This window comes from Anguilla rostrata, chromosome 10 (assembly GCF_018555375.3).
Source record: "Anguilla rostrata isolate EN2019 chromosome 10, ASM1855537v3, whole genome shotgun sequence".
In the NCBI taxonomy this organism is placed as follows: domain Eukaryota; kingdom Metazoa; phylum Chordata; class Actinopteri; order Anguilliformes; family Anguillidae; genus Anguilla; species Anguilla rostrata.
In genome coordinates, this window is record NC_057942.1 from 12,963,375 (window position 1) to 12,987,024 (window position 23,650).

The window sequence follows — 23,650 nt, forward strand, 5'->3', positions numbered from 1 at the left end:
ATTGACTGTGATGTGTTTGCAAGATACCTTTATATGTTTTTCGCTTTGTGGATAATCCGCTCTAATCCAAGAATCTCCTATAGTTAGCAGAGTGAGATCTGGATTATTGGCTCAGAAGCAGAACCAGAGGGATGCTGGGTAGTTAAAGAGAGATACAAATGTCACTGGCACTGCTGTAATGAAGTTCCCATTCTCTCTGCCCCCTCTGGCTGGCATAGAGAGCCTTAGTTATAGGGGCAGGATGGGGGCTAAGCTAACATCCCACAAGGGCATGAACACAACCTCCAGGCTTTCTGTGAAGTTTGTTCGTTACTGTCCTGGGGAGCTTTCAATGACATTGACCGCAGTGCATCCCTATATTCGAACACGGGTCTTGGCTGTGCCATATTTCACTGTGAAACTATTCTGTTGTCAGAACACACGGTACGTGATGTGGGTATCAGAACATAGGTGTTGTATGTGAAGTTACACGGAGCATGTGCAATGCTAGGGGTCGGTGCTGCTCATGACTCAGCTATAAAATCATTTCCAAAATCTGTGTTGGTAGCACTGAGTTAATGGCTTGATATTTCGGAGAAAGTAGCTTCGCTGAAGCATGGGGGTGGTTCTTGATTGGGCAAACTTGCTTTGATGTCACTTACCCAAACTGTACCGCTCAGATGATTTCATGTTCAGCAAGATGCAATGAAGCACAATTTGTGGTTTTAGCTGACATCACTGCTGCTTAACACACCAGACACGCGCGTGTGGCTCACCCTGCAGTCTCCCAGAAGGCCATGATTGGTGGACCTACTCATGTTTTATTTTGTGACAGGGGGAGGCATAGACCAACAGCCAGTTGTGCTGCTTGGCCTTCGAGATGCAGTGCAATAGACTGAAATTAATGCAACAGCACCCCCTTTTGGTCGAATGCGGTAAAACAAGGAATTAGTGTGTGTTTACAACATGAGGTACGCTATGTTTATTACATGGTGGTGTCCTTTGTGTGCGACTGTATGCGCGTGTGTGTGTGAGCGTGTATATATGGAGTGATATTTATTGGCCATCAACCTGAATCCACTGAAATATTTCCATAGAAGGCCATGTAATTATTTGATTGGTTGATGGGCGGATGGAATAATCAGTTGACTGGATGCGATCTGCTTCCTGGTGCAGCATCGGCAGCTGCTGAAGGACCGCTTCATGGTGGAGCTGGTGGAGGGAGCCCGTAAGCTGCGCCACGTCTTCCTCTTCACCGACCTCCTGCTCTGCGCCAAGCTCAAGAAGCAGATCGGCGGGTGAGTGTGCGCCTCTTTGTCTTTCCTCCTTCACTGTACTCCTCCTGTTTTTCTTTCTTCTCTCTCCTCCTGTTCAGGCTTCATTCTCTTTTTCTTTTCTCTTTCCTGCCCTACTCTTCCTCTGCCCCCCCCTCCTTTCCCTTATTCCCCTCACTCTTCCCTCTCTTTGCCTCCTCTCTTTGGTCACCCTCTTGGTCATGACTTCAGCCCTTTCCTTCGTTCTGTGTCCTGTATTTGTGATAAACTGCTGTAAATAATCCAATTTCCAGGGAGACATCATGTTATTGCTTGGTTCCGGATGGTTTGTGTGTTTTAGTCACGCTTCCGTTAAGATTTGGTTTGATATGTTCTATTATAATTGTGTTCTGTGGCTGGATTAGCTTCAGTAATGCAGTATTGATCTGTGGACATTTCTGATTTTAGCCAGGTGCACATAAGGGTCTTTGTTTATGAGGGTTTATTAGCAGGGATCTGTATTTAATTTGGACTCTATTTAGTACTGACTCATGGAGGAGTGATCGTTATGGTGACGGGTCCTAGGGCTGGTCCAGTAGCTCAGTCTTCTCTGTGGGGCGATGAGATCTGGTGTGGTGATGTTCTGTGGGATTAAAGACCTTGGGATGGTCTCTGTGCCTCGTGTCTGACGGGGTTCTCTCCCCGCCTCCTCCGACGCAGGAAGATCCAACAGTACGACTGCAAGTGGTACATCCCCCTGTCCGACCTCACCTTCCAGACCATCGACGAGTCGGACTCCTCGCCCATACCCCAGGTCCCGGACGAGGAGATCGATGCCATGAAGATCAAGATCTCGCAGATCAAGAACGAGATCCAGAGGGAGAAGGTGCGTGGAGAGAGAGAGAGCGAGAGTGTCAGAGAAGGCCACAAGGCAGCAAATCAGATTGAACTGTAGCAAGGCAACAGTAGTGACAGCTTGAGTACTGAGTGATTTTGAATGTGTCTGCAGAGGGCCAACAAGGGCTCCAAGGTGATCGAGAGGCTGAGGAAGAAGCTGTGTGAGCAGGAGTCCCTCCTCCTGCTCATGTCCCCATGCATGGCCTTCCGGGTGCACAACAGGAACGGCAAGGTGAGCCACACCACTGAACGTGACCCCCCCCCCCCAGCCCTCCATCCCGTTCCTCTCAGGCAGGGCTATCAGAACCGGCTCTGGACCAGCACAGTCACCTTATAACTCACATTTTCATCACTCAAAACCCTGGCCTGGCCTCCATTCTGACACTACATGCCCATTACTAACCCTGTTGCTAACAGCTTGTGGATTTTATGGTAATGCTTCTTGGCCCCGCTTCCCTCTGGTGTGTATAAACAGCTCGGCGTGCCCCTGTCTGTGTTGTTTATTATTAATGTACTTTGGAGACGCCCGGGGGAACTGACAGTGCTAACAGCTCCTGCATTGCTGTAATACGCAGCACTGCCTCACACTGACTGGATTACCTTGAGTCTGCAGCCTTATTGTTCCCCTATTGTTTCTTCGCTGACTGCGTGTAAGATGATTTAGTGCTTAAGGCTTTATCCTGCTGTATTTTGTGGGGCTAGGCAGGCCCTGCGGGGGTGGGCTGGGGTGCGGTGGAGGTGACTGCTGTAGTCATGGAGAGGGTTTCTAAGCGACCGAACGGTGCTCTGCTGCAGTCACATGGTGGAGCTGCGGAGGTTGCGGGAGCGCAGCTGCGGCTACCAACGGGGACTGCAGCGGTGACACATCTGCCACCACCGGAAAACTTCATTAAATTATTAATTTATTCATCGGGGGCGTGGCATGCTGGCATTCCAGTGAGCTCAGGAGTGGCTCACAGCTCTGTGGCTGTCGATCCTGAGGTGTGTCCTTGTGTTTCAGAGCTACATGTTCCTGATCTCCTCGGACTATGAGCGAGCTGAGTGGAGGGAGATCATTCGGGAGCAGCAGAAAAAGTGTGGGTGTCCCTCACCACTACACTCACGCACGCACGCACGCACACAGACACACATGCACACACTCTCTCTCTCACACACACACACAGACAGACACAGAGACATTTTCCACTCCTTCTCCCCCTCAACCCACTGCATAGCTGGCTACTGCCCAACCTGTTAATCAAATCCACTCTGTCCTGCACATCGTGTGTGTGGGGGGGGGGGGGTCTGTCTCCTGAGGGTGAAAAATTTACACTGCAGCTATTTTCAGTCTTACCTTTCATCCTCGGGGCGCTTTCTCCACCCCCAGCACTTTGTGCTTTCAGACCGAGTCTCTTGTGTTAAAGGCACCTTGGGTGGTTTTCCAGGGAAGGACTAACCCAGGGAAAGTGCTGGGTGTGTGTGTTTATTTCTGTCTGTTTGTCTATCTGCAAATGTGTGTGGGTGTGGGTATGTGTGTGTATTTGTGTGTGTGGGTATGTTTGTATATTTGTGTGTGTGTGGGTATGTGTGTATATTTCCGTGTGTGGCTGTGTGTGTGTGTGTTCGTATGGGTGTGTGTGTGCATGGCAGTGAGTGTCCTCAAATGTTAGGGGAGGGGGGAGTGAGGAGGCAGGGCCCTCTGTGCTGGATCACCTCGTCCAATGCTGTAATCTCTTCTGCAGGTTTTAAGAGCTTCACACTCACCTCTGTGGAGCTGCAGATGCTGACAAACTCCTGCGTCAAACTACAGACGGTCCACAGCATCCCACTGACCATAAATAAAGAAGGTATCTGAGCTGGGGCGAGGGATCGGGGGCCTGGGAGAGGGGGAGGGGCAGCGGGGGCAGCCGGCTTGTACCCTTGTGGTTTCGTGAAAAGTTTTTGTTTTGTTCTGGTTTGGCTTTTTTATGTAAGATATCAAGCTGTTGCTGAGTCACTGGCAATTCACTCTGACAGACAAAACATAACTAACCGCCCCACAGAAACAAGCACACAAACACACACCCACAACTCACAAACACACCCACACATACTCATAACTTACAGACACACACAGACACACTTTCATAAACAAGCACACAAACACACACACCCACAACTCACACGCACACTCACACATACTCATAACTTACAGGCACATATCCACACGCACACGGAAACACTTTCATAAACAAACACACAGACACACACACACATCTGCAATGACAATACATGCATACACACGCACACACAAACTGTATTGTGATATACATATAAATCAATGAGTTGACTGGTCTTCATGAACTGCAGTAGGGAGAAATGAATTAAGAGCTCTGTGTAGTTACATATAGGGCTGTGAATTCAAAATAGAAGTAAGAGGTGTAATGGTGTACAGTAAAAATCTGTGATTGAAACCTAAGGCATACTATTGAGATGAAGAACAATGTTTCAGTGTGTGCATTTCTTTGCAAATGTGCCCCAGAACAGCGGGTGGTCTACTAAATGATTCTTTGGGCCTTCCTGTTCGATATTCTTGTGGGTGTTTTCCTCATCACTGTGCTCATTTTTATCAGAACTGGGTTTCTTGGAGGAAACAGTGATGAGGACACTGTGTCCCAGATGGTATTTTAACCCATGCATGAAAAACAGGTTATGGCAAAATATGCAACCAAAAGACACAATGAACCATAGTTCAGCGTATGCCCACTGTATCTACGTTTTCTGTAAAACAGTATTTTTATGTCAGCTGTAAAATAAATATATGGATGCATTGTACATCACACAGGACAGATATACGAACATAGGAAGTGTGTCATTTTGTTTGCTCCAGGGGAAGACACTCAACACCGTCTCTGTCCCTTCTCTGTTTCAGATGATGAATCTCCGGGCCTCTACGGGTTTCTGAATGTAATCGTCCACTCGGCCTCAGGGCTCAAACAGAGCTTGAGTAAGTGTACCCCGGCACTCTCCTGTGTCGTTTGATGGATGGAAACGGTGTCATGCACAGAGACAGCCCCCCCCCCCATCTCGGCCTGGTTATTGCTCTCCGCCTGTCTCTGGGCAGAAGGCATGGAATTCCCTCGTGGAGCAGATGCTGTTCCGTGGTGACGGGAACACCGGATTAGGCGGGAACGCCGTGTCCCCAATCTGGCGCGCCGTTTCAGATACATCTGCGCGGGCGGCTACGGCCCACTGGCTGGGACATTGTGACAGCCTTTCACCTGACTGCACTCGACTGCACCTGACTGCGTTGATGCTTCAGGTCTTTAATATTGACAGCCAGCCAGAGACAGTCCCGATGTAGGTCAGCACATGCCCTGTAGAAACCCTAATATGATGAAGCAGGAAGGTTTTAAAATGTTTTACTGTGTTAAGGAGCGATTTATTATTTTTGTTTTTAAATATATCAAAGTAATTTGTTAAAAGGATGCCCTGAGGTAAAGTGGCTCTCATCGCTATTAGTTTTTCTGGAACTGAGCTGGTTTTGACCTCAGCAAGCATTTCTGTTTCCTGTTCACCAGTGTTTAACCCTTCTGCCTGTCATCACACTAGTGACATGTGGATCTGGTCTGATTTTGTACGTTGTTGAACCTGTGTTTTGTAGTTTTCCAATGACCATGATATGCAATTTTGTACTTCGCTTTCGATAAAAGCGTCTGCTAAATAAATGTAATGTAATGTAATTTAATGTAATCTGGTTTTCTTGGTGTCGGTCAGTCTGCCCAGCTCACTTCAACCCTAAGCTCTGTGTGCTAGTGAGTTTTCCTTTTCCTCCAGATCTTTACTGTACCTTGGAGGTGGACTCTTTTGGTTACTTTGTGAACAAAGCCAAGACGCGAGTTTACAGAGACACCACTGAACCCAACTGGAATGAGGTGAGGGCTTCCAATCGTTGGCTGTCTATCTGTCACCAGTCATGGCATGTGTCATCCATTATAGTCCCAGTCTCAGTGTGTAATGTGTACCAGGTATGAGCTCCCACAATCCTTGAAATTCCTTGATTATAGCAAAATCAAACCAAGGAACCTCTTGAAAAAAAGGTTTTTATAGTGCATTTAATTTTGGCAATCCTATTGAAAAACTTCCTGTCTCCTACTCAATGTATGGATGGTTCCTGATCCAGGGAGGGCATTCTTTTTCAGTGACATTGTAGCCATTTTTCTATTGCTTTATTGGTTGTCTGCAACACTTGTTGCGTAGCCTGCTATACCATTTTTGGGAATTTTTGGGAATAGGACCTTGAAAGGGTTTTAAAAGCCTGTCTTATAACCTGTTACTTGTCTGGTTATTTGGGAGACTCCTCCTCCGGGAGGTTCCTTGCTAATGGTTGTCTCTGTGCGGGCACTAGGAGTTCGAGATCGAGCTGGAGGGATCACAGACCCTGAGGCTGCTGTGCTATGAGAAGTGCTACAACAAGACCAGGCTGAACAAAGAGGAAGGGGAGAACACGGACCGAATCATGGCCAAAGGCCAGATCCAGGTGAGGGGGAGTACTGTTAGCAGTTCACTGCCTGGCAGGAACATGACAGGCCTCTTCCTGTCAGGGTTGAGAGGGCTGAGCAGACCACCACATACAGTATGTGCCTCCAGATAACCGTGTTGTCATCGCAGGAAATGTGTATTTCCTCCAATCAGCGCTAGCTCTCCTGTAGCTCATAATGTGTAAAATAATAATGACTAGTCTACTGTGGATTGTTGTTGAAAGCATTGGGGAAGTGGGCATGCTTCGGCTAATGTGTACTGCCTGTGCATGAGGCAAATGGTGATGAAAGGATAGTACTGGGCAATTCACAATGTAGCGGTGGAGTTGCATGAAAAATCATCCTCTCTGTGACAAAACATGGCCTGACTTTTGGATGCAAATAGATCCCTTATAGACAGATGGCATAAATTTAATCTCTGATGGACCACTGACCTCATCTGATTTGCCCTCAAATAACATGAGCTGGGCATCACAACTGATTAATACCATACAACAGTGGATTCAACTTTTCACCTCAAAAATGAAAGATGGGGCTCTCTGTCTACAGTTCAGATGAAGAACCTATCTGATGAATGATTTTTAAAATGTAATTTTGAGCAGATCTTTGCTAAGAGGTGAACTCTCAAAGACTCCTAGCCTGTCACCAATTATAAGGAACCGATTGCAACAGGAACATTTAGTGATTTTGAGATCACTGAGATTGAAGGCAGATACCAGCGTTTATATTTGTGTGCCTTTATTGATTTATTTGAACGTAATTTTTCTTTAAATTTGGGACGGCATTCCATGGTCAGGTGATACGTCTCAAAGTATTCCTGATTACCACACCACATTGCATTGAGCCCAGGAGAAGTGTCGTCTCTGTGTCGTGCAAGCAGAATTATCCTGGAGATGCTCCTCTCCGAACCCGGGACTTTGAGTTCTGCTGCACCCCCGCCTGCCTTCTTTGCCTGTGCTGACTCTGAGCAACTGGAGCCTGCCTCTGATTACATTATGTGTGACCGTGAAAGGAATGGGGGAAGGGGTGGAGAATAGTGACTCTGCCCCCATCCAAGGGTTACTCACAATGGCCACAATACCATTTTCTTTTTGGAAACATGAAGCGGTTCTGGGACAGGGCTGCTCATTAAGGAGCCGGATGTATCGGTCCGCTTGGTGAAGCCGAGAGGATTGATGTGCCGGACGCTCTCTGGTGTCCCATTCACTATTCGCCACTCCACCCCCCGCCCCCTTCCCTCCCGCCGCCCCAGGCCTGCCTGGACACATGAATGGTAGCCACTGTGTTGAGTGGTGTCCAATGACATGCTGATAGCCCACCAGGAGGACACTGGGAATAGCCTGCCAGCTCACACCTCTCTCCCTGCTCCATGATCTGTGTTAAAGGAAGCTTGTGGTTTTCAGTATGCGTTTATCTGAAAGGAAGCTGCTTATTTCTTTTCACAAAGCCTAGATATCCATTTTAACAACATCTAGGACTGTATGTCCCCCTACTATATGCCTTTTTACATACATACCATATCAAACCTGCTAGTTTGGCTGTGTTGGAGACTTAACTGTCTTGGTCGCATGGTTCTGAATGCCCCCCCGCACTGATATGTGTTGCCTGTGATAGTGTTGGAAAAATAGGGGTGGGTGGGGCAGTATCGTATCCCCCAACAGACAGGAGACAGGGTGTTGTGACAGAGGGTGGATTACACATTGCCAGTGGGAGCACAGGGTTCATTGACTCAAAGCCCCTTCTGGAGTGGCTCCAACCAATGGGAAGGAGTGGACGTAGGGTCTCCTCTTCCCGGGTGGTCACGTGGTACGCATGTGCGGGCAGGTGGGCCAGCTGTGGGGCCAGATGTCTCCCAGAGTCCCTGCCAGGGCAACAGGCCTGACACACCCATCCCCCATTTTGTGCAGCTAGAACAATGTGGATGAGGGTCACCATGCCAACAGGAAGGCCTGGGGATGTAAAGGGAGATAGAGCAATGTCTTTAATACTGAATAACTGATGAATAGACCACCCCCTCTTTCTTCCTCTCTCTCTCTTTGTCTAATTTCATGGCTGATCATAGTTGGTTGTATTTTTGGCTTTAAAATAGGACCCTCAGTACCTTCGATAGCAGCCTGTTTTCAGCTAGTGCTGAGAACAGTAGTTTGAATGAGATTAATGGACTGCAATCAAATACATTCATTCGTTTCCCCCTGAAGTTCTCTTTAGATGGATTTGTCTATTTCTGAAAACCCAAAGTGAACAAACCGTGTCTGATTTTTTTTGTGTGAATCATCGATTATTTAATCACTTGTACCAGACTACGCAGGAGCGTGTGATTGGAGTGCTGTTGTGTGCAGACGCTGTAACTGTTATTGATTGAGAGATTTTTATTTAGCCGGCTGGCATGGCGTCCGATAATCCCTGGCACACATATCGATCTTCTTTTTATCCAGCATAATTCCAGCAGGCAGTAGGTAGCCTGTGAGCTGGGCTAAGGGCTCCCTCCCCCCTGACCCCAGCGCACGTCCGTGACACGACTGGCGTATGATGCACGATCAGGGGGAGGGGGGAGGACCAGGTTTAGGGTGGCACTGCGGGGACAGCGGGAGAAGATTCTGAGCTCACACGAGCAGGGATTAGCTCTGCACAGGAGTGGTGGAGCAGCGAAGAGCAGGTGGGTGCAGAGGAGGAGTATTCGGAGGACGAGGAGGCACACACAACCATGGGAGCAGCGATGCATCACACTGCAGAAAAGGAGTACACCTAGACACCTGAGGGAAGCTACAGGACCACCTTTCCAAAGCGCACCTCATCCAACCACACACACCCCCCCCTCCCCAGGGGACTCAGCTGTCCGTCATCTGGTCACACGAGGGGAATTGTCAGGGCTTAAAGGCAGTCGGCAGTTGTAATCCAGAGCTCCATCTGGGAGCGGGAACAAAAGAAGAGCTGCGTTGACAAGAGACTACAGGGGGAAGACGGAGAGAGAGAGAGGGAGAGAGAGAGCGAGAGAGAGAGATAGAGAGAGAGACGTGTTCTTTGTGGGGCAGAGCAGTGAGGACAAGCGAGCACACAGGACATTGAAAGACCAGAAGAGAGCAGAGGAGAAGGCATGAGTCTGAGCAGGATTTTCTGAAACAGCATCAGGACGCTGGGGAGGATGAAAGGGGGGTCAGTCTTAAGGGAGTGATTGACGGATACAAAAAGGCATGCTGGGTAGTTTTGGGGCAGTTGGGAAAGGGACTCCCTGATTTGTAGAGGGATTTGGAAGACAGGATTTGGGGGGCTTGTGTTTGTTTGTGGACTCTTTTGTTGGACGTGTGGGTGGGAGAGGGGTGGGAGAGAGGATGAGCAGGGCGGGGGCCAGCGGGGGTGCCGTGGAAGACACCTGCGGCCAGCTTTTGGGCAGCTGCTCGCTGGAGAGCGTGGAAGACGCGGGTTCCAGCAAGCCGGCCCGCACAGGGGCCCGCTTGTGGGGCCGGGTGCGGAACACACTCCTTAGGCAGAAGGTAATGACCTGGCAACTCCTAGCCTGCCCTCTCTAAGAGCTATACCAGGACCAAGAGCTAGAACCCAGATAATGCTTTTAATCTTTTATACTACCATTGGTATTGCCCTTTTGAATTCTATTTTAGTCCTTTTTACTGAGTGAGTACATAAAGAGCTATCTGGTATTTGCCCACGTTCAGGAATTCTAACATTTTAATTTGTTAATTCATTTGTTAAGGAATGTTGTTGGTTGCTATTGGAAATGACTGATTCACTGCTTGATTAATTATGTGGGTTGTGGTGTTTTTTGGAGAGAAAAGGGGCTTAATTTCTTTGTGAAGCACTAATGTTGTTTCCAATCAGGCTTCTTATTTGTATTTGAAGGGATCAGCAGCTGGCGCACTGACCCAAACACATTGCTTATGAGCGGGGGAGGGGGGTGGGCGGTGATGTCACAACTCTGACAGCAGTTCTGCAGATGAACGCTGACAGCCCAGCATTAGCTTGGTTGAATTAGAATCCGTGAGAAGAGATGACTCTCTGTGACCATATGTGGTTTATGTAAGGACAGAGGAACAAAGATACAAACAGCTCTAGCAGACAGTGGAGAGATTTACTCTGTGGAATTGAGTTTGTTTGAATCTCTGTTTACTGCTTCATAAATGGTGGACAGGGAGAGTATATTCTCGATGGGTGATGAGTGAATTTCGGTTTTGACTAAAATGTCTCCTTGAAAATGAGCAATGTGTAGTTACTGGTGCCTACAGAGGAAACCCAGCCCCCCGGTCTTAATGTGAGCCTTTTGGAAATGAGAGTGCTTGTTACCCCCCGCTCTATGTAGTGTATACAGAGAGCTGTGCTCTGCTACAGACTCCTTCTTACTGAGGTTTATGAAAAATAATGGAGTAAATGAGGTGTGGTGGGTTTGCTGTAAAGGAAACAGAATAATACCTTTTTTTGGCTAGACCGCAACAGCGGGGCCAGCCCTATAAACGCGAATGTCTGTGACTGAGTGACTGACTGATGAAGTTACACCATTGGTCGGCCAGTTCGGTCCAGCCGTATATTAGGTTTTGACCTGGTCTTGTTTTCACTTCCCTGAGCAGCCTTCTCCCTCCTTTTTAGTGTTGTGTTGGCACTGGGCTCGGTTTGCGTGTCGGGGGAAGTGAGAGAGCCTGCTTGGTTAAATATTAACAATTTCTGCGCTGATTGCTCCTGTTGCTTCTTGGAAATGAAAAAGATCGATTTTCGTGCCAGCTGGAAACCAGCGGAAGAGGTTCGGGAACGGCCCGCATTTATCTTACCCCAGTTAACTGAGCCGGGAGGATCAGTGGTTCAGAGCCCACCGTCACCTCTCCAGCGACAGGCTCGGCGGCTGCGCTACTTTCACTGGCGGCTTTCTCCTCCCTCCACCCGACCCGTCCTGCTGAGGGAGTTCTGCTGAGCCTAGCCAGTCTGTCCTAATCCCTTTGGATAAAGTGGAGCTTTGTCAGTGCAATGTGAATGCAAAATCTGACTGCTAAACCAGTTATGGTCATGCCATTATGCTATAATGCACGACAAGTTGTTGTCTCTTTATTCATGTTAATATTTAACATACAATGTATTCCTGCTATAAAATGAATCCTCAGTGAACCTATACTAAATGTAGAATGGAAATGTATGTACCTTAATTCAGTTTGTTCTGTAGCCTTTTTGAAAAGGGAAACATTGTTTTGTTTTAATGTATGAGATTAAAGTTAATTGAGACACTGGCTTATAAGCATTTGTCTGTCATTTTCACTGTAGAACTGGACTTCATTTTTTCATTGCTGTGGTTCGCCTGAAATTTCATATTTCTAAATATGACCTTTTATTACATTCTGTAATTCTGTACATTCTGCGTCTGAATGCACGGCTTCAGATTTATTCTTTGTTGTGTCTGTGTTTATTTGAGACCGGTTTGTGTGTTTCTGGTTTGTATACGCCACAGAATGACATCTGTTGTTGCCGAAAATCTTCTGTTGTTAGCATTGGATGGCCATGTTTTGTGTTACAGTTCCTTTTTTAGGAGTGGTAGGTAAGAGAAGGCATTTGTAGTATGGGCTGGTGTTTTGTGGCAAGGCTGTAGAATGGTGTTGGATTTCATCCCCATCAAATTTCATCGAAAAATCAATATTCATTCTACTGTAGGGCTGAGATAACTGCTGTCTCCTTTTCCCCAGGGTACATAAACTAGGGCCATTTTGGCTCTCTGTTGAACGAGGACGAAAGGAGAAAATGGAGAGCACACACTAGCAGTACATGTTCAGAAAGTGATATTTGATTTACCTTACCGTTTAGTCATTTGTTGATTTTGATGTGTTTCTTGAAGCACAAAGACAGACCAGAAAGTCCTTGGTTTCTGCCCCTGGACGTGTGGAGGCCAGAAAGGAAATGCATGTTTTTTTACTGTAACTTCACGGTTCTCTTTCATTCGGTAAATCAGGTTGAGCAAATACCATGAACTCCAAGGATGCTTTCCCATGCCTGATGATTTGTCAGAGGGGAGAGAATCAGCCCATAACTGGATCTCAGTTTCCTATACTGGCAGTGGTGCTTTCCTTTTCTTGTCCACTGAGTGTTTTCCGTGTGTATGTACATTGGGGGTTTGGGCTGCGTTACAAGACATTTGAGACTAAACAGGATTCATCTGCTTCTGTTTAGCTGGATCCACAGACGCTACAGGGTAAAGACTGGCAGAGGACTGTCATTTCCATGAATGGGGTGAGTACTGACAGCCAGAGAGAGGGTTTGTGGGGCACTGCATGCTCATTTGAGAGTCACAAACCGCTGACTTTCTGACATTGTTCAAGATTAATGTCAGATGTAATATAACGGCGTTCGTTTTTTTGTCCTCTATCCAGATCGAAGTGAAACTCTCCATGAAGTTCACTAGCAGGGAATTCAGCTTGAAGAGAATGCCGTCACGGAAACAGACTGGCGTGTTTGGGGTGAAAATTGGCGTAGTGACCAAGTAAGTCAGACAGCCAGTACATTTGCCCATATGAAAGCCAATTCATTTTTCTGTCTTAGCATAGACTTGCAAAAATAACTACTGTACATGTTCCATTGATATTCCTGTCAGACCATCAAAAGGTTCTGCTTTTTAAAGGCTTTGATCTGAAAGGAATAGTTTACCTTAAATCTCTTTTCCCTGATCCAAAAACAACATGCAAAGCAAAGGGCAAAAAAAAAGAATAAATCTCAGGCACAGAAAGGCCTTTTTGGGGCTTTATTTTCACAAGGGCACAGGGTACTTGGCCCTGATGATGGGTCGTAAAATAACTTGAAACACAGCTGGGAAAAACATACTGATTTTATTTTTTTTAAAGAAGAAAAATCCTTTTTTAGCACCAAAGACCTGTCTCAGTCTTTAATTTAGTCTGTGAGCAGAAAGGAAAACAGGAAAGGGATGTTATTAATGGAGGACCCAGGAACTGCAGCTACACCTCGTAAGAAAGACTCCGCTGTTGTAGTCTTAACGACTGCTACAGTACCATTAAATTCCTGACACAGTAAGAAAATACGATGTTGGTTTTGCCGTAGTGAAAACCTTCCTGCATGAAAACCTGCTGTATGGCTCACTATAATTTAAACTCAGCCCCTAAAAATAAGCCATTCTGCACTTTTAAGTGTATCCAGTCACCACAGAAACAAAGTGTGCAAATCTCAGAGTTGGGGGCTTCATAGCATCAATCATGTAGGAAGGGTTTGGGTCTATTTTTCATATCACAGAAATCTGAAACATACTGGTGGCTTTGGGGTGGGAAGGTCATGTGGGAATTATGCCTATCAGCAGTTATCATACACTTCATTGGCTTTATGAAAAGAAAACTTCTGAACAGTTCGTCTTGAGCTATCCAAAACTGACTAAAGTTTATAAGCTATAATTATTTTGCATAAATTTCATCATAATTTCGGTAGTCATAACACACGCATTTTTGAGAATTAAAGGTGACGTATCATAGATTTGTGTCCTCTTAAGTTTATACATGTATATTGAATAATATATTGAACTGTTTTTCAGTTTTTCCGAATGTTCACTATAATATAAGATTAATATAAGGTACAATATAAGGTTACAATATACAAAATATTTACATGTATATATCTAAAAATATAAAAATTGTTTTTTCAAATATATAAATCTCTTCTGGCTTTAATGTGTAGATCTGGGTCCTTGACCTTAACACAAATATTTCAGTTTTAGTGCTGGTGGTTTCTTTTAGTATTTAGACACATGGAAATACGTCAGCGAATTTATAATAAATAAATTTGTATTTGTAATACTAAAATATTAAATTCAAAAGGCTGCCTACGTCATGGGATGTTTCCATTCCTCAGCAAGAGAACACACACATTAAGGGAGGGGGGCGTAGTTGTGAGTCTGTCCTTTTTTTTTTTTTTTTCTTTTTACAATGAGCTCAGGTGCACCACAGCATCTGTGTCTTTCACTGGCAACACTGAAAGCTACAGCAGAATGTCTGTGCACTGCTTTCTCCAAAAGCAAACATCATCAGCTGGGCGCGCTGACCGTTATAAGTATGCCCGCCATGGCTGAAGGGTAGTGAGCCCGGGTCCTAACTGCAGACAATGCGATACTGCGATGGGGGGAGGCGAGCTCAGACGGCCCCCTGCTGGTGATGTTTGGAACCTCGTGTCCTTGCGCAGTGCTCTGAGCCGCTCTCACACCGTTACCCCTGCAGAATTCCTCTGTCCCCTGCACAGAGATTATCCCACTGCACGAACGTATCCGCAAACACCGAAACGGTTCCATAGTGGTTGGAGAATTGTCCGCATAGCAGGCATATGCAGGCTTCAGTTCCAGCTGTCGTGCCTTCGGGCAGCGTAGTAACCCCGTTCACGGTTAATGAGTGAATACGTTTTCTGTGACCCATCCATTATTGAAATGTAGGCTGACATATGTTCGTGTAGTGATACTGAGCCGTTTATAATCACGATGCGTGTTTCCACGCGTATAGCAAGACCTGCTTCAACCCCTCTCATGACCCGCCGATGACTCGTGTAAATTTCAAGCTGTGTAAATCATCCTGGATGTAGCTGGCTGCTAAAGTGATAAATCATATCCCGGCGCTGTGCATTCCAGACACAGCTCTCCCGAGCTCCCAGAGATCTTAGACAACCCCTAACCTCAGCCTCAAGGATTTTCCCTATGTCTACAGAAGGGTATTGTGGGTATTTTTTCTCATGAGAAAAAAAAAAAAAAACAAACAAGCGGGTGGCTAGCTGGCATTTCCTTAATGAACTCTAATTTTCCTCTCCGTTGAATTTTGCCAGGCAGTGCAGTGAAAGACTGATCCCCGTAAGCCCGCGCTGACAGGGAGTCTGGCCGGCCGGCGGCTCGACTGCGCTCTGGTGATTGACACTAATGAAGATCCTGGCAAATGGGAGCTTAATTGGTTTAGGAGCAGGGCCAATCAAGGGGGCAGTGACAATATAGCACTAATAACGGCAACAAAATGCTCCCCGTTCCCTCTGAAGCTGGTCTGCTTCAGTTTATCTGTTTTTTTTCCCCTCTAGTTTTTAGCCATCTTTTTGTACATGATGGACCAACGTGCTGTTCACAGAAGGACTGTAGTGACATCCTATGTCACCAATGGCCTAGATCAATAAATTAAATACAAAGGTCACGCAAAGTTTGTTCATTCATAAATGTTTGATGAGTCAGCCTTAGGGACCATCACCTTAAACATTATGCAATTAGTAGAGTATGTCCAATGTCCAGCATTTCTCCTTGGCCTCTTCTTCAAACACATCCCATCATTATGCATTGCTGTACTTAATTTCAAGCTTATTGGAAGTGTATATTATTTCAAAAAAGATAACATTCCACAGAGAGATCCTGGGTGTTGTTTAATGAGAGATACAGCAGACGGGAGGCAGAGATCACACAGGCTGGGGTGTAAACATTCAGCGGTGGGGCTTTCCGTTTCTCAGCAAGGCTGTAATTAGAGCAGACTGATGGGAATGAGCCATAATGGCGGCTTTACTGTTCTCTGTGTAAGCGAATAGGATCGGGGACATGGGGCAGGGGTTTACCCCCCAGGGTGCTGGAATTCTGCTCTCAGCTGGTTTCATCGACCAGCTCCCTGCACTTTTGTAAGCATGCTACGCTATAGACTCAGTCTAACCAACTCATCCAAGCAATGGGAGAAGATCAAAGATTGTAGCCATTAGAAGTAAAGATGTATCGGCTGCAATTGCCTCTGGTCAATTTACCTTCAGTCAGTGTTTAGCACATGAAATGGTAACATGCTCTGAAGGAGGCAATGGAAAAAGTTTTGTTATTGTTTCTTCTTCATTCCAGAGCATTAAGGATATGCTACCAAGCCACTGTTTTGATATAACCAATCAACTCTTCCAGGGTCAGCTGGCATTGTGCCATCCTTTGTGTATCGCCCCACAAGTCTATGTCTAAATTTAGTTTTTTTGTTTTGCGTTGAAAGCTGAAGTTTGTATTCTAAAGTTTGTGTGTGTGCGTGTGCTTGTGTGCGTGTGTGTTTCCGTTTCCTCCAGACGGGAACGCTCCAAGGTGCCCTACATTGTGAGGCAGTGTGTGGAGGAGGTTGAGCGCCGTGGCATGGAGGAGGTGGGCATCTATCGTGTGTCGGGAGTGGCCACAGACATCCAGGCCTTGAAAGCGGCGTTTGACGCCAGTGAGTATCGCTTTCCGTCTCCTTCTCCTGACACCCGAGTTTAATAATCAGCCCCTGTGTTAGGCTGCCCACTGCCAAGCAGGCAGAGTTAAAAGCTGGAGATTTTATCTCCTCAAGCTCCTGTTTGGCTTTGCATACAGGTTTAAAAAACCTTTTGTTTCCTCTGTTTTAGTAATGTCTGTCTCTCTGTAGGTGAACTACAGGCTTGGGTGGTACTTTGTTCTGTCGGATTTGCCAGTGCATCATTTTCTGATTTGGCGTGTGAAGCCGGTTTATTGGCACCATTAACTGTTTTCTCCCCATACTAACCCCTTTAAGGTGCAACGTGTGCGTGATATCTGGACTCTGTGTACAGAAACGGCATGTGTGTGCTGACTGAGCTCAAAAGAAAGCCTGTATTCTTCAAATGACAAAACGCAAGACTAAAAAATACCCCCCTAAAACAACCGAGCGAGGAGCTGGATAGTTGTGGTGAATAACTTTTACATATTTCTGCAGAGGTGTTTATGGGATAGCGTAAGGGGGCTTTCCATGCCCGTCTCAGACGTCGCGGTTGCTGCTCCTGCGTGTGTCACTGAGCCCCGCCCTCTGCTTTGCAGACAACAAGGACGTGTCGGTGATGATGAGTGAGATGGATGTGAATGCTATCGCTGGGACCCTAAAGCTGTACTTCCGGGAGCTTCCGGAGCCCCTCTTCACCGACGAGCTGTACCCCAGCTTCGCCGGGGGCATCGGTCAGTCGCCGGATGTTGTTTTTAAATGCTTTTTCTTTTTTTGCTCCGCAGATAACCTTATATATTGACTTACCAACACAGCTCACATTAGCGCACATAGCATCCATTCATACAGCTGGATATTTACTGAAGTAATTCAGGTTAAGTGTCTTGCTCAATCGCAACACTGTTTGAACTTGCAGTTTATTAGCCACTACACTGCATACTTACAGTAAGCGCCAGTGATGTGCTACTCTTATTGTGTGTATTTTATGTTAATTATCAATGCTTAATGTCTGTATCTCAATGGTCACGAGTATGCCCTGAGAGTAACTTCTTTACGCCCAACTGTAGAATCACATTTATTTCCCAACTTATTGTAAGCTGTGTTTTGAGGGTGCACTGCCAAGATTAACAGAAAGTGCCCTGGGAATTTACTGTCATTTTTATTTAAAACTTAGCTATAAAAGACTCTTATTCAGAAGGTTAAATGGTTGCTCATATAGCATATTCATCACTGTTTCCATGTATAACACAGTGCAGTTGCCTCATTCTGAATCATTCTCATTCTTTCTCTCTTCTCCCATCCAGCCCTGTCAGACAGTGTGGCGAAGGAGAGCTGTATGCTCAACCTTCTGCTCTCGCTACCAGAACCCAACCTGGTCACTTTCCTCTTCCTGCTGGACCACCTGAAGAGGTATAACCCCCCCCCCCCACACACACACACACACACACGCTTTTACATACTGACATCCTTTGACTCTGATGTCACATGACACCCCGTTCTGTGTGGCTCTTCCCAGGGTGGCTGAGAACGAGATCGTCAACAAGATGTCCCTTCACAACCTGGCCACGGTTTTTGGCCCCACGCTGCTCCGCCCCTCTGAGAAAGACAGCAAAATCCCAGCCAATCCTACGCAGCCCATCACCATGAGTGACAGCTGGTCGCTAGAGGTCATGTCACAGGTAATCTTTGAAAAATAATAATATCACGTATAGTGATTAATATTTACGTATACTGGCAGTAGTGATGTTTGCATTCCCCATCATCACTAGTACATGACTTGATATTTCCATCTTGCTTTCTGTTTGTCCCTCTCTCTGGCTGTCTGTGCAGGTCCAGGTCTTGCTGTATTTCCTTCAACTGGAGACTATCCCCACACCAGACAGCAAACGGCAGAGTATCCTGTTCTCCACAGAAGTGTAGAGGGAACTTAGGCCCTTCCACCAGCAACACTGAAGAGAGGAGGGAACTAGAGTGAAAGATTTCTGTGGACCACACCAGTGGCTGTGATCAGCAGCGAATAGACTGGAACCCTGCTGGAGCCGACAACGGACTAGTGTGTGCACAGTGTGGTCACTAGAGGGCGTCAGTAATGTTCTGAAGCCAGGAAGAGGAGACTTCTTGGAATCACATTCCTAGTACTATTATTTTATTTTCTTCGCAAAAATCTAAGCTGTTTGTGTCTTTTATGACACAGACTCTCTTCAGTGCTCTTCAGAAGTCTTTGGCCTTGCATTCTGTTTGTGTCTTTGTTCAGTCTGTGCACTTGGAAAACTTTTGGTTTTACAATGGTAGTCAAGCAACAGGACACAAGCATCCTAGTTTTTTTCATGTTTTACTGTCTTCTTTCCTTACCCTATATGGTGAGGCAGACTCCTCCTTGGTGTCTGCAGCACTACAGTTTCAGAAGCTAGGGCACAATGTCACGCACCATGCGTCCATTCTGTTAGGACTTTTTAAGTCACAGTTGTCCAGTTTTCTTTCAGAAGGCTGATAATAGACAAGCTTGGAATAGTGGGTGAGGGAAGTAGAACATAGTGCTTGCTACTGCTTCTAATTAATGTTGTCTTAATTGCTGGTTACTTAAAGGTTACTTAAAACATAGAGGTCCAGGTTGCCCGGAACAAGTTCATTTTAAGACAATCAGGTCACACAGGAAGTCTTTGGTTTTGTGAAGGAGACTTGCTGAGAATAATTTATTAGTGCCACTTTCGAAGCTTATGCAGCTTTAGTGTGGGAACCAATCTCAAGCAGAGTACAAATGTTTATCACTTGAGGATTTGGACAAGGATTTTAAAAGGGCAGAAATTAAATGCTGATGAAGACGCAGATTTTCATTGACAGATGTTTCGGAAAGCTTGATGCTAGCCAATATCGAAGGGGAAAAAAAGAGGAGAGCTGGAAAATATTAGCGCCATGCCGGAGTTTGTAATCTGTCACAGGAATTTGACCACAATTGCACATAATAAATTGTGTACATCATATCTGGAATTGCACCAGCAGGAGCAACACAAACAAGGCACACCTTGAGGAATGGCATTGAGAGAGAGAATATCATTGTGTTATTGGGCGGGGCCTACACTGTCACAAATTCTTAAGACTGTTTCTTCATAGCCTTGAGCACAATTTATATTTACTTTGCCTGGGAGGTGGTAAGTAATAAATATAGATTATCTTTGGTGTTTGACAGCTTTTTTCAGTTTATGGTAATGAGTATGTGTGCTAATTGGCTTTGCTTTAATCTGCATAAGAACTAATATCCAGAGAGCAATATTTCTGAACATATGGGCTATCTGCATTTTCTGTTTCGGCCATTTTGTCCACATACTGTAGGTCATAAGGTTATATGTATCTTAGAGGCCAAGGCATGCTGCGGTGTACACCAAGATGTACTTGGCCTGTCCTGTTGAAAGTTGTCATTTACAGTTTAGACATTCAGCAGACGCTCTTATCCAGAGAAATTTACGGAGCTTACATCCTTTTAAAAAAATTTTTTTTTTAACATAAAATCAATTTAAACAGCTGGATATTTCCTGAAGTAATTCAAGTTAAGTACTTTGCTCAAGGGTAAAATGGCAGTGCCCCACCTGGGAATCAAACGTACAACCTTGGAATTTCGAGCCTGGTTCCTTAACCGTTACGTTACACTGCCAAAACAAACTGTACTTAATTTCTTTCTGCTGACCATGCCAGGAATTCAGGAATTCTCTGTCTTTGAAATCGTTTCCACATTAAATGCAACAAGGGGGGACTTCATCCCCGATTCAAATTATTTAAATGGCACAAAATGGCACATTCTCATTTCAGTCAAGCTTTTCATTGGAATTCTACTCCAGTGGTTTCACGGTATCACGGTATAATTATGAATAATAATATGGATCCTTGGAACTTGTGTACCTCTGGAATCTGTCACGTTGGTGGACATATCTCAGTACACCCTGAACTCTGGTGTAGCGGTGCAAAATGTGTAAAAGCCTTTGGTAACTGTGGCTGTAACCTGATAGCCAGGATAGCCTGTCCCTGTTTGTGAGTACCCCGTACACCATGCACCCAGGCATTGAGTTTGTGGTCAGGGCGCTGCGCTGTGCTTATATGATGGATTTTTGGGGGTCACTTCCTATGAGATTCCTTATTCCAGAGAGCTTGCGATGGTGTTTTCTGTTGTCAATGTGACACAGTAGAATTTCAACAGCAGAAGGCAGAAGCACAGTGGATATACACTCTTGTACACTCTACTGAGTGCATGCAGTATTAACCATTACTTTCATCCCCACCCCACAATCAGCACATTATCAGTAAGAGTGGTTTTGTCTCATTTCATTTGATTTAAAAAAATGTATTACTTTCTCTCTTTTATTGCCTTCTCACCAGTGTCTCTCCCAGATGATTTGCGAAAGCTCAGATACAATACCCAGCCGTGCCAATATCATTTATGGTTTCACATTCAGATCAATGCAGTCAAGTTTGAACGTGTGGGTTGTATCTTTCGGACCTTTAAACAGGAAAATGTATCGTCTTTTATTTTGTTAGGAAAAAAAACAAGAGAGGATGGTTCTGTTCATATGTTAACTTTAGTCTTTATTAACATGCAGGCATGTTGATTTAAAAGTTTTTTTATATATATATTTCTTTCTGCGCAGACTTTTCCATTTGTATTATTAAAACATAACCCATGGAAGCTCTGGTTATGTATTCCTACCCAAAGCAGGTTATTTTGGGGTGGTAAGTTAAAACTAAGTAACGTTGCTTAGTATTTGCTGAACGGGGGAAAAACTGGCAAACACAGAGATTGTCCTGTTGCCTGTGTTAATTCAGTTTCTGTGGAGACTGGTAGGAAGTTGCACTTACAAGATTGATCCTTACCCTGACAGATGATTGCTGATGTTGCTGAGCTGATCTTGGCCTGGTTCTGTAGTTTCCCTGCTCTGTCCTTCCTCCACTATGCCCAGAACTGTTGAGACTGTAGTTTGACACTCAAGAGTTACAGAGCAAAAGGTTGAAGTTTGTGTTTTGTGCAACAATGAGAAAGCATTTTACTTTGTGGAGGCAGGGTCAGGTTATGCCCATGTTTTGGAATCTGTCTTGTAACCTCCTTTGAAGACCTACATTCTTTGAAGAAAAGTCATCTGATTTGTTAAACCTGATTATTCTCAACAATACTTCTCAAATAGTTTGTTTATTCTTTTCCTCCCAAGTGTAAGGACTCAATGGAGAGCATCTACGTATATTATAACTCTTTCTTTTTGGAAGTCACTCACTTGAACAATGTTCAGAATTGTTTTTTAAAATTTTATTTTATTTATCTGTTTTCTTTTAACCAGTGCAACAGTGTTACGCTTATTGCAAAATCACACACCCATTGACCTCTGCAGTTAGGAAGAGAAATTAGTGAGGGTAAGTCTATGATCACTGTAAACAGAAATGAAAATGTGTTTCCATGGATACTCTAGAATATTATGGACCAATACAGTTCCAATCAATTTCATTTTGAGATTTTTATGTTTTGTCATTTGTAAAACCTTTGTATTTCCTGTACAACATGATAAATTCACAAATAGAATTCAGATGGGATGGTCATGATTCAAAAAGAGGCATTTCCTTTATGATTAATTTCTTTAATATCTTTTAAAATCATATTTAATTGAGCGTATTTAAGCATAACACTCCACCAAGATGTTTAAGTATTTCCATTTTATTTCTGGATTGCAGCCACCAATGCTTGAGTGCTGTACAGTTGTGGCAGAGGTCCCAGATTCCCTGTATCCTCTTTTAGTAGACTGATTCCCTGGAACTGTGGCGGGACTTACTCACTCACTAATGTCTGGACCTCCCAAAGGTTTGTTGTGCACCACTGACATTGTGCATAACACCAGCTTCCCTTGTTCTTTGTTTTTTGTTTTCTATTTATTTGTGTCATTCCAATAGTCCACTGTGATCACAGAAACGTCTTTTCAAGAATGAAGTCCTGAGAGAACGCTGGCTTTCAGTGTTGTGAAAATGCAATTGTGACCCATCATTCCAGAAAGAAGGACATTGTCATGGGGTTATTTATTGAAGTACTAATTCACAAGGATTGAGTATATATACAAGAATTAAGTATATAATTAGTAATAACAATATTAATTTAAAAATGTGTAGGCAAAATCAGATCAGATTGATTGTCTGCACAATCCAGAGTTGCAGATCTGTTTTAGATACTCTGTTACAGTCAGTGGCCCAGGGTCCCGTTATGAGGTTTTGTAAATGGTTAATGTTAATTCAGAGATTTTGTTCATTTTAAGGGCCGACTTTATTATCAGATTAAAATTTGCCAACCACAGAGTTAAGACTGGATTCTGATTTTTTTTTCATTTAAAAATTTTGTTCAACATTTGTGTTCTGATCATGTAGCTGTAAAAAGGGATACTGTATTCAGAAGGAAAAAATGTTTGAAAGGCATTTGTAGCCTCTGTTTGTACACAAAGATTTAAATAAAAACTCCTGTATCTATGTAGCCTTGTTTTCAATCCCCTCTCCTACCAGCAGAGCAACATGCAACATTCAGAACGTCCTTTGTTGGCATATTACCTGACAGAGTGCTGGATAAGACAAATTCTGGATCCTGAAAAAATTCTTAATTTAAAGCAAATGCAAAAACATAATAAAAATGGATAACACTTTAAAATAAGGTCGCGTGAATTGGTATTAAATAATGTAGTTAACTATGAACTACTGAAGTTAATCTGTACAGCTTTGTTAGTGTATTTATACATCATTAATTCATGTTAACAACTACATTAGTTAATACCAGTTCATATTGGGATTAAAAAAACAGTTAATGTATTTGTTAATGGTTAACTATAAGTTTATCCTGTGT

At 44.6% G+C, this 23,650-nt stretch overlaps 1 protein-coding gene across 2 annotated transcripts in view; it reads left to right on the top strand.

Moving 5' to 3' along the window:
- si:dkey-91m11.5 (PH_BCR_vertebrate and RhoGAP_Bcr domain-containing protein) overlaps positions 1-23,283 on the top strand; it is an 88,991-nt gene extending 65,708 nt beyond the window's left edge. The window contains exons 9-23 of one of the 2 annotated variants that reach the window (XM_064354210.1): positions 1,156-1,277; positions 1,953-2,118; positions 2,242-2,361; positions 3,130-3,205; positions 3,851-3,955; positions 5,020-5,094; positions 5,925-6,022; positions 6,496-6,627; positions 12,785-12,844; positions 12,985-13,094; positions 16,658-16,797; positions 17,397-17,531; positions 18,102-18,207; positions 18,314-18,476; positions 18,628-23,283. In XM_064354210.1, the coding sequence (XP_064210280.1) occupies positions 1,156-1,277; positions 1,953-2,118; positions 2,242-2,361; positions 3,130-3,205; positions 3,851-3,955; positions 5,020-5,094; positions 5,925-6,022; positions 6,496-6,627; positions 12,785-12,844; positions 12,985-13,094; positions 16,658-16,797; positions 17,397-17,531; positions 18,102-18,207; positions 18,314-18,476; positions 18,628-18,717 (1,698 nt within the window). In that variant the 3' untranslated portion in view covers positions 18,718-23,283. Of the gene's footprint in view, positions 1-1,155; positions 1,278-1,952; positions 2,119-2,241; positions 2,362-3,129; positions 3,206-3,850; positions 3,956-5,019; positions 5,095-5,924; positions 6,023-6,495; positions 6,628-9,942; positions 10,120-12,784; positions 12,845-12,984; positions 13,095-16,657; positions 16,798-17,396; positions 17,532-18,101; positions 18,208-18,313; positions 18,477-18,627 lie in introns of those variants that run through there. The other variant, XM_064354211.1, reaches the window with a different exon arrangement.
- Positions 23,284-23,650: the final 367 nt, after the last annotated feature.